Genomic DNA, 21,596 nt, shown 5'->3' on the forward strand with positions numbered 1-21,596 from the left:
AAAAAAAATCATAGATTTTCAGATCAACTGGAATTACTACTATTAACATAAGTTGATATTGTGCATATTCTTCAGCAAAATGTTTTGCCAAGGGTTACTCCCCACCATTTTGTAAATCCCTGAATCTGCAACTGTTTGGTAAAAAATAATCAGACACAACTTATTTTTATTTTTATAGTACATTCTTGTCCTTTTTGATATTAGTGTCTGCCTCTGTAAGAATCAGGCAGTGGATGAAACATGGTATGAAAAAACCCAACATTTTGAAAAGTTAATTTAGACTATTTGCACCATCAGAATCAAGGGAGAAAAGACAAGATTGTCCATATCATTTTGGTAAATTGAGTTATAATTTCATTGAAATGCTCTGAAAATGAACATTTCAATGGCAGATAAGGTTGTCAAAAACCTAATTTATCTAACATTCTATAGACAAAGTTTTGAGAAAATCCAGTGATGCAGAGATCACATAATAGTCTTTTCAAATTGAGAAAGCATCATTGTATCAGATCATCGGATTTTTGATATGCATGTTTCTGATTTTTCCCATTTTGCCTGATTCTTCCAAAAACTTACACTAAAATACTCCACGTCTGCTCATAAGTGACAGTATCAACACCACATTTTTAAAAACAGATACAATATCAAGAATCTTTAATTCTTTCAACAGGATTGAAAAATTTTTGTAAACAATATGGTATAACAACAGTAACAATATTGGTCATAGTGAAGAATTTTAGGAATCCTCCGGCATAAAACACAGCTTCATTCTGATGAGGGATTTTGTAAGCCTCAAGGGACAGTGTCACTACAATACTGAGAAAGATCTGTAGAATTTTAGCTGAGGGTCTTCTTAACTCTCTGTCAACACGAAAGCATTTGGCTAAAAAGAGGGCAACTCCAAAACCTGTAAAGAGAGAATATAACAATGTTATTAATTAAATCTCATAAAACAAAATGAGTAGTATATAACAATGATTCCCTGCTTGGCACTTTTCAGTCTGACATTAAAAAACATTAACTTTTAAATGTTCACATAAGACAATCAAGGTTCAATTCTTGGTTCTCAGGCGATTTCTCATAAAAATCAATGAGTGAGACAGACAATATATTTTTCCAACCACTTAAAATCTAAAAAAGTGGTAAGGTATCTATTTGATTTTGTATTTTTAATGTGTTTTTTTTTGTGTGTTTGTTATGGGTAATGAGTCAACTTAAAAGAGTAGGGCAGGACCAGAGAAGCTACTTACCTTAATATAATTATGATATATGTTTCATGATGATAAGACAAATCTTCAAAATCAACCTAAGGTGAGATAGATGACAGATATGCACACTGACCAAAAACATACAGAATAACTAGAGTTTTGAAATTTAGACAGAAAATATATGTCACGAGGCTCGAAATTGGTGTTTTTCTGTTACAGTCCCTGAATCAATCCATTCAGCTATTTGAGAAATTGATCACAGTCGGTATATCACACAGTTATAGTTAAAGGGATTGGTTCAGGTACTGTTATGAGCAATGTTACAGTCAACAAGGGGAATACTGTCAACAGAAATTTCTGATATTTTTTAGTACCACTGCAGTAGCCTCATATGTTCCCATATATAACATGGTTGCCTTTGTATAGAAAAGTTCGAGAATATATAGAAAGTGGGGCTGTTTTTCATGAAATACTCTATTTTCCTTTTGAGACTTGTAGTCTCTTGTACTGGGCAAACCTATATATAATAATTTTCTAACACTGTATTCAGACTTTTTTTCTAATTTTATTAGTGAAGGGGAAGGTGGAAATGTAGAAACCAATTTTATGTACCTTTTTCCCTTACCTGATAATGTTGATATATCTCTGTCTACACTGAAGAACAAAGAAGTATCTGGATGAACCCAGTCCTCTTTGGCACACCACTTCACAGCCTTGGCAATGGACCAAAAGGGGTCAAGGCCAATAGAAAGTATCGAAAAATAGGTCACTGCAACCATGATCAGTAATATTATCGACCAACCAAGATAGTGTCTTAAACTTAATTTGGATACATGTTCATGCTTGATGACTTCTCCAAGAATAATTCCTGTAATTAGAGAAACAAATGTGTATTATTACATAGATGGGTATAACTTGCAGATTTTTCATGTCAGGAGACTAAATTTACTTTCAAGAGTGGAAGGTACTGGACTTTTTGAAGTTTCAAATCAAAGGTCCACTTGAGTAAATCAAAAGCCTAAAAAGGTGTCAATGAATAATTAAAATAGCTGAAAGTCCCAGACATGAGTAAATGAATTTCCCAGACCTCAGACCTCAGACCCAGCAAATTTGCAACCCCTGTAAGTGTATGTAAAATCAAGAGTCGCAATCAATAACTTATTATTTATTCTTAATTATTTTCCTGTAAAAATGTCATAAAAACTGCTTTCAGATCATGTGACATTGTTTACAGTGGAGTGCAGGTAAAAGACTTTTAATTAAGTACTTCTCTGTATAAGAATCAGACAAAATGTGTATAAGTTGTGGCACAACTTAAAAAAAAATAATTCAATTATCCAAGTATTTATACCTGATAACCTGCAGAAATAACCATCAAAACGTTTGTAAAGTTTGCCTTCGTAAATATTTATAGGTCAAATTTAGTTGAAATGCACTATGGGAAAATGGTGGTAAAATTTTCCTGTACTTTTTCCCTACATAAGCAGTAAAAAAATATCACAGATAATTCATCATAAATTTAAATAGGTTTTCAGTTGGTTAGATGTATTGAATGTATTTGAGACATAAAGACCAAATTGAGAAACATTATGTTCCATCTATTGCCTGATTCTTACACAAATTTGGAATCTATATAGTAATAGGATATTTAATTGGAAATCGCCACTATCGTAACTGTTGCCCCTCATGACAAAGAACTAATGTAATAAAACTTGCACAGTGAACAAGCTCTGTGCACTTGTTCAATCATTGCATTCTTAAGAGCTAATGGAAATATTCACGACATTATCCAATGAATATTTTAACTTGCTGAACTCATCTTTTAAATAACTATAAATTCAATACTCAAATATGGACTCCACAAGCTTCAACTATAAATCTTGTGGATTTTGCCAAATTTAATTGTCTATCTAAATTGTCTTCATTCACTTTCCGAAGAAATTATATTTTCATAAATTGATGATACAAATAAAAACAATTTGACCACATTTGTCTGTATGATGGGAGGGGTTCCTTGTAAAAACATGTTTCAGTAGTGTACTTCAAAAATAAGTTCAAAGGGACATAACTAATAAAAAAAAATTAAGGTATAAAAATTTCCTGATAATATATATAACTACATATTGTGCCCTTACTACAAACCAAGATTGATGAAATTTTGCTTCATAGTACGAGGGTTACAATGATAAAAGAGGACTGGTGGATGGAGAAACATTAAAAAAAACATTTTACAGTCCATACATCACTGCATGGGATATACTAAATGAGTTATATGGCAGGAGTTAATAATAAATAGCATGAAATTGATATACCTGTACATGCACAGACATGTGAGTTATCGTATCTGTAGATTTTAACCTTTGTTTGCATTCGTCAAATCTGATCATCAAACAATACTTCAAATCATGGTTTTAATGACTTCTGAAAAGGAAAGTTACTGAATCCTTCGAGTGCCAGCCATTAACAATATGAAAGCTTTACTCACCTGCAACGGTTCCTGCGACAACTTGGTGTGGGAAATGTGTTGCTATAAATAGTCTGGATACATTAACTGCTAACAGCAATAAACCATAACAAAACCAAATAAAAAACTTCAATATTGATCTACAACAGAACATGCAATATAATACTTATTTTACTTTTTTAGAATTCAAAAATTACTGAACTGTTTTATTTATGCAGATTATTTGACTAGGTATTTCACCTCAAATTTTACCATGGCAACAGACCTTGATTATTTAAAAAAAATTAAGAATTACAATAATAAATGCACAAAATAAATGAACAAGAGACTCTCCAAGAGCATGAATCGCTCACCGGGCAAATCATGCCATATTAAATCAGTAAGTAAAAATATCATGCTTTGTTACCATGTTTGACTAAAAATTTTGAAGAGAAACATACATCGATGAATGCTGTAAATTCAACTGAGTACCTAAGGCACTGTACAGGCACTGTAAAATGTTGGAAATGCCTTCAAAGTATTGTTTTAAAAAGAACCTCTGGAAAAAATTAAACAGGAGCCCTGTTTAAAAAGAAATGAGTCGCAGTACAGTTTCTTGACATGGCAGCTTCGCATTGCATTTTGTAGTAACAACTGAATTTAAAATAAGTAACACTGAAATAAGTGACATACAAAATTACAAACTGAGATTATTTTATCAACTATTCATATTTAGAAAACAGCATACTTTTTTTTCATTTCACCAGATTTATGCCACGAAATGAAATGGTGAAATGTAGTTGATAATATAAGATAAATTGGATTTGACATTCAGAAAATCTTTCTTGATCTTAAAAATAGAGGTTCAAAATTTGTCTGAATTTCAAATGAAGTCTTAATTCTTGAACATTTCCAAAGGAAATTTTCAGTAAAACTCTCATTAGCTGAATCACCTGTTAGATGGCAGAGAATTACCTGTTAGATGGCAGAGAATTACTTGTTAGATGGCACAGAATTACCTGTTAGATGGCACCGCATGTTTGACTAGAGATCTCATCATTACATACATCACTGCTGATGTTATCATAGCATGTCCAGATGGGCTTCCTGGTAATAATAAAACACATAATGTTAAGGTAAATTTTCATGATGTACTATTTTTCAAAATTTATTACACTATGAAACTGTTAACATGAATTTTCAAGATGTACTACTTTTCATTATTTTTCACACCATGAAACACTGATGGTGATAATATTTCAAAACTACAAAAAGATAAAATGATACCTGTGATTATGTTAATTTGAAAGAATCAGCAAAAATTAATACATTTTCAGCAGTGTATAAAGCAGAAAATTTCAAAATCATGTCATGAAACTGGGCTCATTTAGTAAAGCTTGGAACCAGAGTTAGTCGATAGAAGAAATGGAGTACAATGGTCAAAATCTTTGGAAATTAACAATTGTCAGATAATAAAAAATTGATTCAGCCTCCATTGGACATGCAATGGCAGATCAAGATACATTGTATTCTACAAAAAGCGGGACACGGACTGGCCTAATTTACTTTTGATTTGAGCTGCACACCTTAACTTTTTTTAATCTCACCCCATTTTATCCCCTAAAATCTTTAGCCTGAAGTAGAAACATTTGCAAAAATGAAAAATATATACATATATAGTTTTTCTTGCCAAAGGTTTTGTAGTAACCATTTAATTAAAACAAACTCTTTTTCAGTACCCTAAATATATGTTATTTAGAATTTGTATGGAACATTTATTTAAATTATTCTTTCAAGATAATAGGTAAAAAAGAAGTCCTGCAAAATATTCTTACTTCGGCAAAATTTTCCTCATTTTAGAATAGAAGAATTTGAAATAGACAAGTATAAAGAAGTGCTAAAACTTAAATAGATGACACATCTTACAGAAGTGCAAAAGGCTATTACTACCACAAACCAAATTTCAGTAAAAAGGTAAATGCTACATGAATGACTAAAAGCACAAGGATTAAGCTAAGCATACATGCATGCCTGTCAACTGACCCATAGCATGTGACATGCTTGTCACCTGATTCATATCATGTGACATGCCTGTCACATGACAAGATCACATGCCTGGTCCAGTTTCACAGGTAAGTGAGTACTGTTCCAGTGACACAGGATGCATCACATGATCATGTTGCTGTATCTCATGAATCCACCAGTATGGACGCTCCCCATGAAGTACCCTGAAGCACATAAAAATGTTTTGAAGTTGTTTTGATCAGAATAATGCAAAATTTGAAATAAGTGATTTATTAAAATAGTATATTTAATTTTGGATGCAAAGTAGCTTAAAGATGTTTGCTGCTCATGTTCAGTCATTTTTATCAGATTTTAGGACTCCTCTGATTTATCCATTTCAAAGCATCAAAATTTTGTCCAGTGACCCTTACATTTCTTTTCATAATTTCATTGAACACACCTGAAAATGTTATTTGACAACGAGAAGTTTTATGAAATTCCTGTTATTTCTTCAGTTTTTTTTTTATAGATAAAACCTACTAAGGCAAAACATACAGAAAATCCAGAGAAATCCTTTTCCCACCAAAATTTCAAATGCTTATATCTCAAAAACAAGCACATTGACCCATAATTTTTTTCTTATTAAATGGTTCTAGCATGAAAGACCGTAAAAGGTTTCACAACCCTTAGATATTTATGTAATTTTTAAACAGAGCAGTGAACACCCTTAAACATTTTATGATGGAATTTGTCATGAATTTTTCAAATGAATCCTTTGAACAAAATATATTTAAGGTGAAAATTATGAAAGAAAGGTAGAATCTCCCTTTAAAAGAAAACAACAGAGCTGTCATTTTTTTTTTTCATTTCAGGAGAAGGAAGATCATACGAAATCTCCGGAGAAGTTTAATACTTTGAAGAATTTTTTTAACAACACCTTTAAAAAAATCCTTCCACCCATAAATCACCCTGCAAGAATTTTAGGTGGACTTCAATATTCTTATTTTTCTGCATTACCCGAAGGCTTTAATATGATTATTAAAAATACTCCTCAGAAGTTTTGTTTCTCATTTAGTATTTGGTTGTTCTTGTGAGTTGTTTAAGTAGCAGTCTTTATAAAAATCAGACAGGTGATTCATGTCAAAAACCCACATAATTCACTTGTTATTTCTTGTTCATAATCCGTTAGACCAAATAATCAATCATAGTTTTTCATTTCTATGTAGGTGCAGCACTTTTGAGATAAAATTTATATAGATTGTACATGAAGTTAGCACCGTGCAAGAGTTATGGCTCTTGATTTTCTTCTATTTGGTCGATTTTAGTGAGAGATTTATGTATGATTTTCTCAAAGTGCAGATCTAAATACATAAAGAACTTCTGTTACCTCAAAATGTAGCATCTGAAGATTGTAGAAACATTTGTTTGGTGGGTTTTTCTACACAATGTACCACAGGCAGTGCCTGAATTTCATACAGACTGGTACTTGAAAATTCATTCCATGTTTTATTATTCACAAAAACTTTGACATATAAAGAGAAATAACTACCTGTATAATATGTTACAAATTATATTACACATTGATTTTCATTATCATATTTCACAAATAGATATACATTGTACTACCAGTGATTTTTCTAGGCTTTGACATATTAATCATTGACTTATCATTTTCTCAAGTGACTAAAGCTTTTTCCTGGATTTTGACTCACTTTAGTCAAAATTTGTATGTATTTGTATAAAATCCACAAAAAGTGACTAAAGCTTTTGAAATCCTGGCAAAAACACTGTTACTACACATACATTGAAAATGAGAATTTTGACCACGATGTTGCCTATAAAGTCATCAGACACAAAAGTGTATACCAGTACTTAATTTTTCTGCGAAAATGAAATTTTTTAAAAATCTGCCCCATTAGAACTACAATTTCTTTGTCAAGTAAGAACATACCATTTCAAAACAGCATTTGCCCACTCAGAAATACAGGCCAACCATATAACTTGTATGCCTGTATGTCTGTGTATGCAATATGACAAGGGGAAGTAAATCAGAAAGGCGTATCTTGGATCACCCACTGTTGTTATAAACTGCATAACATCACTGTAATGCTAGAAAAGACATAAAAAAGAATACTTAGTCATGCACATAAACAATATTATATAAATATTCTATTTTATTAAGAACAGATATTTCTGAATGTCAGGCAGGTCCCATACAAATTACAAAGGTGATTTTTTTATTAATTTCACAAAATCCTTAACAAATCAAAGAGACTTAAATGCACATAAGTTTTACGTAAGCTTTGTGAAACAATGCAAAGGTATTTATCAATAGCTGTACTTAAGAATTTATAGATATCAGAATCAGACCCTCAGTGATATCTTTGGAACAGGTTACAAAAATTCTGTTTACAGTTAAAAGAATACCGTAATAAGTAACAGGTCTACCAGCAACTCAAAGAGACACTTTATAAGGAAATGCAAGTACAATATGAAACAAAATGAATTATAAGAGATTAACTTACAACGTATAAAAAAAAAACCTCTATAAAACCTGTGGCAATATTTTCTAGTTAATTCAAATGACATTTTATAATTTCACATACATGTACATGTGCATTATTTGCCTTTTAATACATACTCTAAATAAATGTTGAATCTTGTGGATTAACATGACACCCTGTAAATGGACATAGTCCATAGCTCCTGGTTCGACCAGGTCCAGCAGCTGGTTTAAGTATTCCATTATCTAGTATCACGGCGACCTCTACAACAGAAAGCTATAGTTTAACATGAAATGCACCAATGTAATCAAAATACTGAAAGTCTAGCAATGGGGGACACCCTCCTTTTTTATAGGAAAACTTGTCATTTTCATGTGTAAAATTGACAAAAAAATGTCCTAGCAACTGCCTTTTTTTGAGGAACCTTGGCAGGCACCCCCCCTTTTTTCAAAGTATCTGGGTCTGCCCTGCCTGGTAAATTTCATGATTGTTAATTTTTGCTGGTATTGATGTTTTATCATTTTTTAAAATAGTTTTTTAAATGTTATATCAAACAATGTAAGTCCTATGCACTCTGATTTATTCCAATGATGACTATATTCTTTAAAAGACCCTCGTTATACATTCATATATAATTTGACTAGCCCCTATAATGCTGCAGAAAGAAGCAATTTTGTTGAAGCAGTGAACCCAGATCAAAGTTGATATGAGCTTTTTCTGGAAGTTCTGAACAAACTTGGTACTAGAAACAACTTTTTTTTCTAGAATTTCAATCAGATATTTCTATGTTGGTTTGGCAAAGGAAACAAACATTTTTGTTTTGCCTAATATGTATCTCCATAAATGTACAAGTAGCTATTTTTCAACTTGGCTGCCTATTTTTCTTTCTAGGTCTGAGTCTATTGTTTACTCAGTGGGCAACCAAATATGAAAATAAAGCTCTGTGGAACCCAAAGGGATTATTAAACCTACTGGTAAAGTTCAGATAATGTATGCTTTAAGCTTTGCCTATGAGGAACGAAGTTATCTGTACTTAAATACATTTCACACAAGATAATGTGCCATTATGTTGTTATATCCCTGATGTCTTGTCCAAAGGAAATTTGTGAGACTGTCACTTTATAATAACACATCTATATATGTGCATCTGTGTTAAAAGCTCAAACAATCACATCCTATCTGCTTACATGTTACTTCTGACAGAAGGATTTTGTGTCATTCATGTTTTGACAGGATCTATGTATATGCTCCCATATTGTGAAAGTACTTTAATTCGTGGATACCAATTTTTGTGGATTAGGGAAGAAACACATGTTAGTGAATTCTTCAATTCGTCGTTTTTAAGTGTTTAGTTTACACATTAATGGAAATCTCCTTTTTGTTGGAAACCAAATTTTGTGGTTAGGCCTATCCACAATAACCATGAAAATTGATACTCCATGAACAAAAATACTTTCACAGTACTTGCCAACTTTAGAAAATCAACATGGGGTTTTTAAGTGATACACTGTGTGAATGAACAATTTCCCACCATATTTTGCAAACTGTGGGGTTTTTCTCAGTTGAACAAGTGTTTATGAAATATGGACAAGTGACTTATTCCCCTTTGATAATTTCTTCTTGAAAGAGTAATCAAGGGAACCAAGGTTATAGCGGTAATCAAAAGAATGTAATCCAGGGACAAAGACCAGACATGGTGAACAGACATACACAACAAAGAACATAAACTAAAATAATACATACAAAGTAACAAAAGCAAATGAGCAACTCCAACTCTACTAAAAACTGGGAGCATGGACCAGGTGCACCGGTAGGGTAAGCGTCCTCTGCTTCTCTATAATGTATTTCATATAATTTGAAGTACTAACACCATTAAAAAGAAATGAATGCCATTTCTGCATTTCTGATAATATTTTGAATTAGATTTCATGGAAAGACTTGTGTGTAATTTCCACAATGATTCACCTACTGTCTGATTCTTCCACCTGGTCCATGCTCTAAGTTTTTAGTGGAGTCATTTAGTGCTCGTTTACTTTTGTTGCTTTGTATATATCCTGCACAACTCTTTGGGACTCCTGCATTAGTGTAGACCAACTTGGTCAAATGGTTCTGAATGAAGATATGTTCTAAATTAAATAACCCATACTTGTACCGTACCAAGTTTTCCTGTACCCAATTTACAGCTTTTTTATTATAACAAGATATTTCCAGATGGAAAGTATGTACAATTTATCCAATCACATGATGGCTAGCATTCAATGGTTTTTAAAATGTTTTTCAAATTTGATTTAAAAAGTTCGGCAAATGAGACATGAATATGAACGTACTTACAAAAGAAGTGACACACATCTATTGATAGGCCATCTCTAGCTATATATACTTCGTCCAATTAGGGAGAAACCATTTGTGTAATGGAGGTGGGGGGAGACTAGGATAAAATTTGAAATAAAGTAAGGACACACCAATCCAGGGAAAAAAATAGTCAGGACAGCACAGGCCCTGAAAAAAAAATGCACGATGCAAATTTTGGCTGGAAAATTTATGGTTAATTTTGAGAGAAAAAAAGGTGCAGGCAAACACTTGAAAAAGATATCCAGGATCTAACTTTATTTGAAATAATTTGTGTTTTGGGGGGGGGGGGGTGATAACTTTTTTATGTAGAAAATGAAATAAAGGGAAACCATTTTTTTATGAAGAAAATTACAAAAAGTGAACGTCAGATTTTTGTTTGTATAATGTCTGGCCAAAGAGCTGGTACTTGGTAAAGGAGTTTAGTACAAATCATGATGGTAAAACATAAATGTTTGATGAAATTGATGAAGAAAAACAGAGAAATGAACATGAGGATGATATTGATGCAAAGGTGTCAAGTCTTCCACTTTTGGAGGGAACCTCCCAATATTTCATTAAAATTTTAACAACCTCATGCTTACATGTGCATGTCAAAGTGGGAGATGAATCCACATTTGTGAAAAATTCTCCCCTTTCAACTTAGATTTGTGATCTTGTCAAAACATGTTATGAAAACGAAAACTCAGTAAATCACATTTATGATGATGAAAAAGAAGAAAAAACTTGTGTGACAAGATGTTCAGGGACTGGGAGGAAAGCAGGACCATCATTGGCATCAAGAAAAGTAGACTTAATATGTGTTGCAATAAGTAAATGGTATTTGAACAAGAAGTTTCAGCTTTAGAGGGGTGTACAAATTGTTTTCTATGTTCATTGGTCCACAGAGACTTGGTGAGTATTTTTAGTAACATATATGCCCGCTAGGCAATGGGAACCTCGGAGGTTTTTCTCCGAGGTTTCCATTGTCTAGCGGGCATATGTTACTAAAAATACTCACCAAGCCCCTGTGACTGGTCAGAGATGAGGAGTCCCCAACCCGTAATGGTAAAAAATAAATGATTTGCAGTGACTTGTCTATTTCACATGTAACAGTAACACATCCTTCTCACACATGTTTACTTTTTTTTCAAATATAACCTGAACAAAACGTCACATTTCATGAACCCATGATAACTTACTCCAAACCGGAAGTTAATAAACAGTTACAACCTTTCACGACTTCGGCACCTGCATATGGAGTATTCATATCACAACTTATACGTTATGCCAGAGCTTGCCAATACGCAGACTTTTTGTATCGTGCTAGAACTCTGACAAATAGGCTTCTGGAACAGGGTTATGTTACTACAAGATTGAAGTCATCACTACAGAAGTTTTATGGTCGTCATCGTGAACTCGTGGATCGTTATGGTGTATCCGTCTGCACCATGAAAACTGATTTATACGACGGGTCAAAGTTTTCCTTTCCTCGTTTGTCTACCCCGGACTTGACTTTTTATAAGCAACTCGGTGGGCGTTTCTAGAAAAGCAGAGGACGCTTACCCTACCGGTGCACCTGGTCCATGCTCCCAGTTTTTAATGGAGTCCGAGTTACTCATTTGCTTTTGTTACTTTGTGTGTATGATTTTAGATGCTTTATGTTCTTTGTTGTGTATGTCTGTTTTCCATGTCTGGTCTTTGTCCCTGGATTGCATTCTTTTGATTACCGCTATAACCTTGGTTCCCTTGATTACTCTTCGGCTAATAATAATTTTCCGAATCGCGGTTAGCTTGAAATGGTTCCCCATTTCAATACAACTGAGTAATCTAAATACCCCCCGACAGAAAAATCCCCTACATTATACCAAAATAATTATAATTAACATCCTAAACAATTGTCTACACATGACATCAATTTTTGGTAAATATAAAATATCAAATATAAAAGCTATATGAAATACAACGATATTTTAGAATAAAAAAAAAAGTTTTCATTACTTATCTTTGGTGTCCCCTTTTGGGCGTTGGGGTGTAAAATATATGTGAAGTTATGGCAAGTTAAAGTGTACCAAAAATGAGTGTTTTCTAAAATAAAAAAAAGATTTTTTAATATTACAATTTTGGTTTCTAACATTACAAAAACCTTTTATTAATATTAAAAAAATCAATTGAATTTCTAATACTACAGAAGATATTAGAAAATGGATTTGTTATATTCAATTACAATTTTTTAATATTAGAAAATCATTTTGTAATATTAAAAAATGTGATTGACTTTGCAATATTGCAAAGTGAATTTTTATTATTACAAACTCATTTTCTAATATTACTAAATGTAAGATATTTCGTTACATTACTAAATCAGGAATTTGTAATATCAGAAAATGAATTTTTGATATAGCAAAATGAATTTCTAATATCAAAAATATTTTCTGATATTAAAAAAAATGGTTTTGTAATATCAAAAAATTATGTTTTCTAATATTAAAAAAGATTTTTTGGATATTACAAATTCATTTTCTAATATTACAGATTTGACTTCTAATATTACAAAACCCTTTTTTTAATATTAAAAATTCAATTGAATTTCTAATTAAAAAAAACGATTTTTAATATAAGAAATTGATTTTCTAATATTAGAAAATGGATTTGTTGTATTAAATTTCGATTGTTTAATATCAGAAAATAATTTTGTAATATTAAAAAGATGTGACCGATTTTGCAATATTGCAAAGTGACTCCTTCCTCTACTTGATGAATATATGTAAGAATGATGATGCATATCTAAAATTAAAAAAAAATGTCATGTGTTTATGCTTCACTACCATGTATGAGGCAATCACCCCTATACAATGCAGAAAAGCAAAAACGGATGAAAATACTTAATAACTATCTAGTCAAGCGACTCGATAAAAAATAAAATCCTGATAACGTTCAGGTTTTCTAGTCTGTCTCTCTGAACGACGTAATACAGGCTCATCATGAACCTGCTCTATGGCTTCAGTATCATCTACACTTGAATCATGTATAGATTTATCACTTCCGGTAAGATCAGTAGTAACATATTCTGATACGCTTTCACGATTTGACGGATCTATATTTTGACTAATAGTGTCTAACTGAGACACACCTAAATCATGATAAGTGTTTACAGTTGAAGGAGTATTATTGCCATTTCCTGACGAAGCTTCATTTTCAAACATATAAAATCTATCTCCTGACCCAGATATACTGCTATAACTGGATGTTCCTGGAATAAATATCTCCGCTAATGGATTCAAAGGATCAAGGTTTTGTTGCTTGTCCCTTTTATCCATAGCAGGTACAAAATCGTTTTCTGAATCAGACCGACTCTCTGTGTCACAAGCAATATTATCACTATCCCTTATGCTATTCCTAGCATCTGAAACTCCCTGGTCTATATTTAAAAGTTCATCATGTGACTTTTGTTCAGAATCTGGTTTTGACTTAGACGCAACACGTTTTTGTTGCTTGACGTCTGACTCAACATAAACTTGTCTACAGGAACTGATGTAATAGGTAATATCATGTTCCTATGAACAGTTTTTGGTCGAGCGACCAAATTCTGACTTTAAATTAAACACAGGGATTTCAAGATCTGGTTGGGATACGACAATGTATGGCTCTCTACTCCGTCTATTCTGTATCTTGTGCCTGCCTTAGAAACCAACGTTCTTAACCAACACCCGATCACCAGGAAGTAGAACGGACTGACGGACTTTCAAATCATACTTATTTTTGTGACGTCTACTGGCTTTGGCTGCTGACTTTGCGGCTGTTTTGTAAGCAAAACTAAGCCGTTTTTCTAAGTTGGATATGTAAGCCGAATAGTCTTTGCTCGCTGCCATATTTTGCTGATGACCTAAAAATGCATTCATAGCTAGACGAGGGTGCCAGCCAAACATAAGATAATGAGGACTGTAACCTGTACTCTCATGTCTTGTAGCATTATATGCATGTACAAAAGGTGCTACGAAGCTATTCCAACCAGACTTTTTGTCATCATCTAATGTACCTAGCATATTTAAGAGTGTCTGATTGAATCTTTCGCACTGTCCGTTCCCTAGCGGGTGATAGGGTGTAGTTCTAGATTTTTTTCACACCGGCAAATTTACACAATTCTGATATGAGCTTGGATTCAAAGTTCCGACCCTGGTCGCTATGAATCCTAGATGGAAAGGAATAGTGCTATACAAAATGCTCAAATAGGCATTTTGCGGTAGTTTGTGGTGATTGATTTTTTTGTGGGTTTGCTTGTGCGTACCTCGTAAAATGATCGGTAATCACAAGAATATTTTCATAACCACCTTTAGATTGCTCTAACGTAAGGTAATCAACACAAACTAGCTCTATTGGTTGGGTAGTACTACTTACCAGCTCAGCTGCAACCCTAGGTCTTGTTTTGCGTAAAATGCACTTTTCGCAAGTGATAACCTTCTTATCTACATCCAAAATCAGGCCAGAAATACCGTGACTTAACCAAAGACAATGTCCTATCACGACCCTGGTGACCAATATCATCATGGAAACTCCTCAGAACAGTATCTTTGTACACAGATGGTAAAACAAGCTGCAGAATGGTTTCATTGTATAGATTATATTTTCTGTACAGTAAACCATCCCTCAGTACAAACTTGTCCCACTCTCTGTGTAACTTTCTGACTGTGTCTGTCTCCTTGCCAACCAGCCGCTTAGTCAACCTATGCCCAAACTCAAGTAAATCTAAAATCCTAGACATAGCCTTATCAGACCTCTGCTCTCTAACCCAGTCTAACTTACTGAACTCCCCAAAATCGAAATGACCCAAAGATGATATCTGTAGAAAGTGATAGACACTCAACTACTATCTGGTACTGATACTACAGTTGCTGAACAAATAGCTTACCACAACGTTGAAGACCTCATGTGCCTCTGGTCTCACTTTTGACAGTATGTCAGCATCTACGTTGGACTTACCGGTTGTATAAACCAGTTGGAAGTCATAATTAGCAAGAGATGCTACCCAACGATGCCCTGTAGCGTCCAACTTGGCCTTCCCCAAAACGTAAGTACGGGGATTATTATCTGTCCTTATCTGAAACTTGTTGCTATATAAATACTCATGGAATTTGTCTGTCACAGCCCACTTGAGAGATAAAACTTTTCTGTTGTGTGCCAGATAGATCTTTTCAGAGCCTCTCGGACTACGACTAGCGTATGCTATAACCTTTTCCTGACCTTCCTGACATTGATAAAGAATAGCACCTAGGCCATCACCACTAGCATCAATGTTCAGTATAAAAAGCAAAGAAAAATCAGAATAAGCCAAGACTGGAAGACTCGTCAATTTATGTATAATCTTATCCATGGCATTCTGTTGGTGTTCACCCCAAACCAAGGTGTAGGTTTGACTTTCTTTTTAGTTTTTACCTTTTTATTCGGTATCAAATCAACATATCGTTCAACGGTTTCACGATTTTGGCATAATCTTTCACAAACTTACGGTAATAAGACGTAAAACCGAGGAACCTACGTAGATACTTAATGTCCTTAATTGCGGGCCAATCTTTAACAGCAGAGATCTTATCTGGGTCGGTCTTAATACCCTGAGCAGATACGACAAACCCTAAATACTTCACTTCTTCCTTCAGAGACTCGCATTTGCTGCCTTTCAACTTCAGACCGTTCTGGCTAAGTCGCTTAATCTAGCTTAGTCTAACTTCTCGAAATGCTCTTCGATGGTCTTAGAAAAAATAACGATATCGTCGAGAACTATCAAACAGTCTCGTAAATGTGCCTCGCCCATGCACTTCTCCATCAATTTCTGAAACGTGGCACCCGCGTTAGTCAAACCGAACGCTAAACGGTTGCACTCGTAAAATCCCAACGGACCTAGGTTAAACGCTATCTTATACTTATCCGACTCCTTCAGTGAGCACTGCCAGTAGCCCGACCTTAAATCAAGTTTTGTATAAAACTTGGAACCTGCTAAACAATCGATGGTATCGTCGATACGATGAGGACCATACGAATTTTTAATCGATCTCGAATGTAATTTCCTGAAATCAATACAAAATCTAATCGAGCCGTCCTTTTTGCGCACGAGTACGATATTCGATGAAAATGGACTTTTAGATTCACGAATGCATCCTGCTTCCATCATTTCCTTCAAATGTTCCTTCACTTCGTTATACATGGACGGAGGTATACGACGATAAGGCTCTTTAAATGGCGTATCATCCATAATCGGAATATCATGCTCTACAAGATCGGTGTGTCCTATATCTGTAGGTCCAGTGGAAAATATCGTTCGCTACTTGCTAAGTAACTTAACTAAGCCGTCACGCGTCGGATTTGAAAGGCAAGTTTTAATATTGATACCTAAATTACATATCTCGTCCTCGGACAAATCTGCAGTATCTTTCTTCTCTGAAACTACCTTTTCTTCTAACTCTGCATGTCGTACTATCTTCGCTGTCATATTAAAAATGCGTACCGGGATTTTACAACTAGATCCTTTTAAATCAACAACTCGTGGACATACAACTAAACTATTCGACAATTTGCCCTCACAGTTTTCCGTAACTGCGGTTAACTCGCTCGCCGATTTAGATCGATTAACACCAGTAACCGTTATACTCGACATGGTCTTCACCTTCACCGTGTTCCTATTTACTGATTTGATCATACCTACTTGACTATTGCTAACAGATGTAAACGCTGAATTTCACTCTGGTGGAATCGGACCACAAACTTTATCAGAACAAACCTTGTATGGTCTAATTATATTAGTACCCAATACAACTGATACCCTTTTATTATAATCTGTCTGTGAAACAACCAATCAAGGAACACGCATACTATCAGTAAATAAATCAACACTGATATCAACCTCGACATAACCCAAATACGGCAGTGATGAACCACCTGCCACCTTAACTGACAACGAAAACTCATCAAGGTCCTTAATATCTGGAACAGGATTTAATTTTTTAAAATGAGCTTGTGATATGGTAGAAATCATGGATTCACTATAAATCAATGCACTTAATTTCAAATTATTAAATAGACAAAACTCTCATTCACTGGACCTATCATCCTTGACACCAGAGTTTCCTCTTTGTTTTCCTGACTAGGGGTAGCCAAAGAAGGAAGTGCCAACAAGACTTCGAGCGTTACCTTTCAACGAACCACGAATAGACTGTAAGACAACAGGGACAGAATAATTTTCTTCTCTGATCAAACATCTAACCTCATATCGCCAAACATCAAAAGAAACTTCACTTTTCTCCTCTCCTGAAATATTGGGAATCCTTGGTCTAGAATAAATAGGGTTATTCACAGAATAATGTGAATCATGTCGCAAAGAATCATCATGCGAACAAAACTAACTTTCGGTCTAACTCCATGACAACCTGATATAAAATGAATAGACAAACTTCTAGCAGGAACAGGGGGTGGGGGTCTGGATGGTGTAAACTCCTGCTTAACAGTGGGTTTAGGTGTACTCTGAAAAATAGGCTTGGTAGAGCTATGAACCAACTCCTTGTATTCCCCATCTGACAAAATCTTAGAATCTGAATGTTCTTTCCGAAAATTAACCATTTCCTCAATATCCCCGGGTTTCAACATCTTCCCGGTATCAGCTCTAGATGCATTAGCATCCATACTCAACAACAAAGTCAAGTACAAAAATATGATCATAAAAAATATATAAAATGTTTGAATGTCAAAAAATGAAAATAGCAATGAATAATAATGATGAATGGTGACCTACCGAGGATGTATGATGGTGGTGTCAATGTCAGTCAATGATCCGTAACCGTCACTCAGAGCAAATGCATACTGTGAATCCTTCATGCGAATGAACAAACTATCTAACTATTCAATCCCAATCTGTAAAAATAAAACTCCCTATTAAGATCTGGTCATATCAAAACATCAAAATCGAAATATACATTTAAAAATCATCAAAAACATTAAATATGTTTTCAAATCATCAATAAAGAAATTAACTGTTTAAAAAATAGTCTGGAAACTAGTTCAGTTCGCTCGAATACATGAGTACATCAGTATAAAACGGTTTCATTCAGGTAGCATTCGTCCATGAGTAACGGTAACTGGAATATCAAAATCAATAATTGAATATATTACGATGGTGCGATTATTCAATACACAATTGTTTTCACACGTTGTTTCTGCCGTGTTGAACACTGTAAGAAAACACTCTTATGTGCATGTTTGAACAATTAATATTAAATTCAATATATAATTCACAAATAACATATAGACTCTGGTATAATTCATGTTGCGCAATTGGATGCAAAATAAATTTCATTCACCTTCATGTCGTTGTACATGTCACAATTCACAGTCGGATATAGATATGTTGTGCACTTTAATATTATGATATATTACGTTGAAACTGATCGGAACTCCTAAATATTGGATACGACAGCTACAAACGGCTCAATAGCAAAATCGCTGATACATACTTTTCATCCGGGCTGGGACCACTCGACTGGAATTACATTTTAAAACGAAATCTGCTTGTAGACAGAAACCCGTCAACTTCTATCACCCATCTGATCTCGGTGGAACCTCCAATATGTCGCAGTGTATTTGGGGTCAAGTAATGAATTGACATAATGGCTGTACAACTGCTACAAGTCTTGATAGGATGATCATATACTTTTATTTTCAATACTGAAATAACAACAATTTAATTTATAAACAACAGGCAGAATCATTTAAACACCTGCAAATACAATTTTCCACGGCGAATATTACAGAAACGACATTATGATTAATATGACCAGACCGTAAATATAACTGACCTTAATTAAATATTTATCCAAATTGAAATAACAACCTCCGAGAGTCAAATAGAATATTATAACATAAATACCTGAAAATACAACAGCCGTGTAATGATACAGCGACCTTATAAAAAGACAGTATAACCAGGAGTAATTGTGAAAAGTTAGTACTCGTAAAACTACAATGAATATATATATATATATAAGAAACAAGCATGACAATGATTGTGAAATAATATAAATGGATAAATGAGAAAAATATATGAAATAAATCATCTGTGACAAACATATATTCAGCAACAATGTCGAGGTAATCTAAATACATATATCATAATAATGAACACGTGGGTGCAAATAAATATAGTGTAAATATGATGCTACCGAGTTATCAATTTTTCAATTTTCTGGGTGAATAGAGACAATCTGGTGAGTACATTAGTATTACAATATTTCAGCATTGTATACAATTTAGTAATGTACGGGTAAATATAGTAATACAAATTCTATCATTTCTGGGAATATTCCGCCATCTGCCGGTTTCGATCGGAAATTTTACGTTACATGTACGTAACTTACAGATAAGGGTCCACCGTGCGTGATTTAGTTTAAGTAAGTATGACTCAAGTTTAAACTCAGTCTTGAAATTTGAATAAAATTCCCCTGCGATGAAATATTCATATTCCCAAACCATTGCTGTATGAAGTGATCTTGGAGTCTTTGCTTTATGTTTGTCTTTACAAAATTTATATGTAGGTTTTGTTGGACATTCCACATCTCATTAAATCCACATTCATCAAACATTGACTTAATAAAAGATAACCATTTTGATTTACAGTTTCCATTTTCATATATCTGTAGAGTTAATTGATACAATTTCCCAGATAGTTTCTTATCATTTTGTACAAGTTTATACCAAAAATTTAGCATCTTTAATTTGATACCAAGTTCAAGTGGATATCTACCCAATTCACCATACACCATGCAGTTTGGTGTGGATGATCGTAAACCTTGAATACGTTTACAAAACTGTAAATGAACTTTTTCAATAATAGCCTTGTTTTCGAAACCCCAAATTTCTGTGGAGTAAGTGAGCATAGGAACAGTTAGAGAATCAAATAGTTTTAGCTGAAGATCAACTGGAATTGTTATATTCTGAATTTTTCTGTATAAAACGTATAAAGGTTTTTGGCCTGTTCTACCAATCTCTTTCGAACTTGGAAGAAATTCCCATTAAAGTTGAATAGAAGACCCAAATAAGTGTAACAGTCCTGAATTTCAATCTCTTAATTGCATAATTTTAAAGAGATTTCTCGCTTAAACTTTCTATTCGAAAAAATAACAAGCTTTGTCTTTGAAACATTAACGCTAAGTCTCCCTCGTTACAATATTTTTCAAAATGTTTCAGTGTCACTTGGATTTCATTAACAGACTCAGAAAATAAAACAGTGTAATCTGCGTACAGTAAGATAAACAATTTAAATATAAACACGAAGATGATTCAAATATTTGTCACTTAAAAAAAGTCAAATCATTTACTGAATTAGAGATCAAAAAGTCTTCCAGATCGTTTATGTACAAGGCAAAGAGGAAGGGCGATAACTTTTCTCCCTGCCCCACACCCAACTCACATGGAAAAAATCTGTTCGCAAATTACCATCTTGCACGCAAGACTTAATAACAGTGTGTAGGTTTCTGATAGATTTAAACATTCTTCCACCATTTTACTTTCAGCTAATTTTTGCCATAACCCAAGTCTCCACGCTGTGTCGAACGCCTACCGAAAATCGATAAATGTGCAGAATAATTTTTTACCAGAAGATAAATATATAGAAATAAACGAATGTAAAATGAACATATTATTTTGTACAGAGTAGCCCTTTCTGAACCCGCCTTGAGCGTCAATAATCAGTCCAAATTCATCAGACAATTTATTGAGCCTTGCGTTCAAAATAGAGGTATATACTTTTCCCAAATTTGAGGTAAAACAGATGGCTCTATAATTATCTAAATTATTCGGGTCACCTTTGTTCTTTTATATAGGCTTGATAACACCCGTAAGCATGCTAAAGGAATATTTCAAGAATCAAACACAAGATTAAATAGAAAGCATATATAGGCAAAAATTGTGTAATATTACTTTTAATATATTCATTAACAACTTCATCGTCACCAGATGCCTTATTGTTTTCAAGATTTTTCACTGCTACAATAATTTCCTCTTCAGAGATATCGCTGTTTAAAATTCTCATAAATACTTGGTCATTTTCTATATTATCAAATAAATCAT

At 33.6% G+C, this 21,596-nt stretch overlaps 1 protein-coding gene across 7 annotated transcripts; it reads right to left on the reverse strand.

Annotated features, from left to right (window-relative positions):
- Positions 1–637: 637 nt before the first annotated feature.
- LOC148621068 (glucose-6-phosphatase 2-like) lies at positions 638–18,287 on the reverse strand. 7 transcript variants are annotated; one of them, XM_088575103.1, is made up of 9 exons: positions 11,509–11,609; positions 10,491–10,658; positions 8,297–8,422; positions 7,607–7,764; positions 5,767–5,879; positions 4,671–4,758; positions 3,694–3,812; positions 1,834–2,076; positions 638–907 (listed from the first exon to the last, which is right to left on the reverse strand). In XM_088575103.1, exons 3-9 carry the CDS (start codon positions 8,399–8,401, stop codon positions 645–647), a joined length of 1,089 nt encoding a protein of 362 aa, XP_088431229.1. In that variant the 5' UTR covers positions 8,402–8,422; positions 10,491–10,658; positions 11,509–11,609; the 3' UTR covers positions 638–644. The 7 variants fall into 7 exon arrangements, with proteins under 7 accessions (XP_088431229.1, XP_088431232.1, XP_088431230.1 ...); XM_088575106.1 differs by lacking the exons at positions 10,491–10,658; positions 11,509–11,609 and adding an exon at positions 18,268–18,287; XM_088575104.1 differs by lacking the exons at positions 10,491–10,658; positions 11,509–11,609 and adding an exon at positions 11,649–11,697.
- Positions 18,288–21,596: the final 3,309 nt, after the last annotated feature.

Source organism: Perna viridis, chromosome 3 (genome assembly GCF_037379345.1).
Source record: "Perna viridis isolate PV_CMFRI_1.1 ecotype Kerala chromosome 3, ASM3737934v1, whole genome shotgun sequence".
Lineage (NCBI taxonomy): Eukaryota > Metazoa > Mollusca > Bivalvia > Mytilida > Mytilidae > Perna > Perna viridis.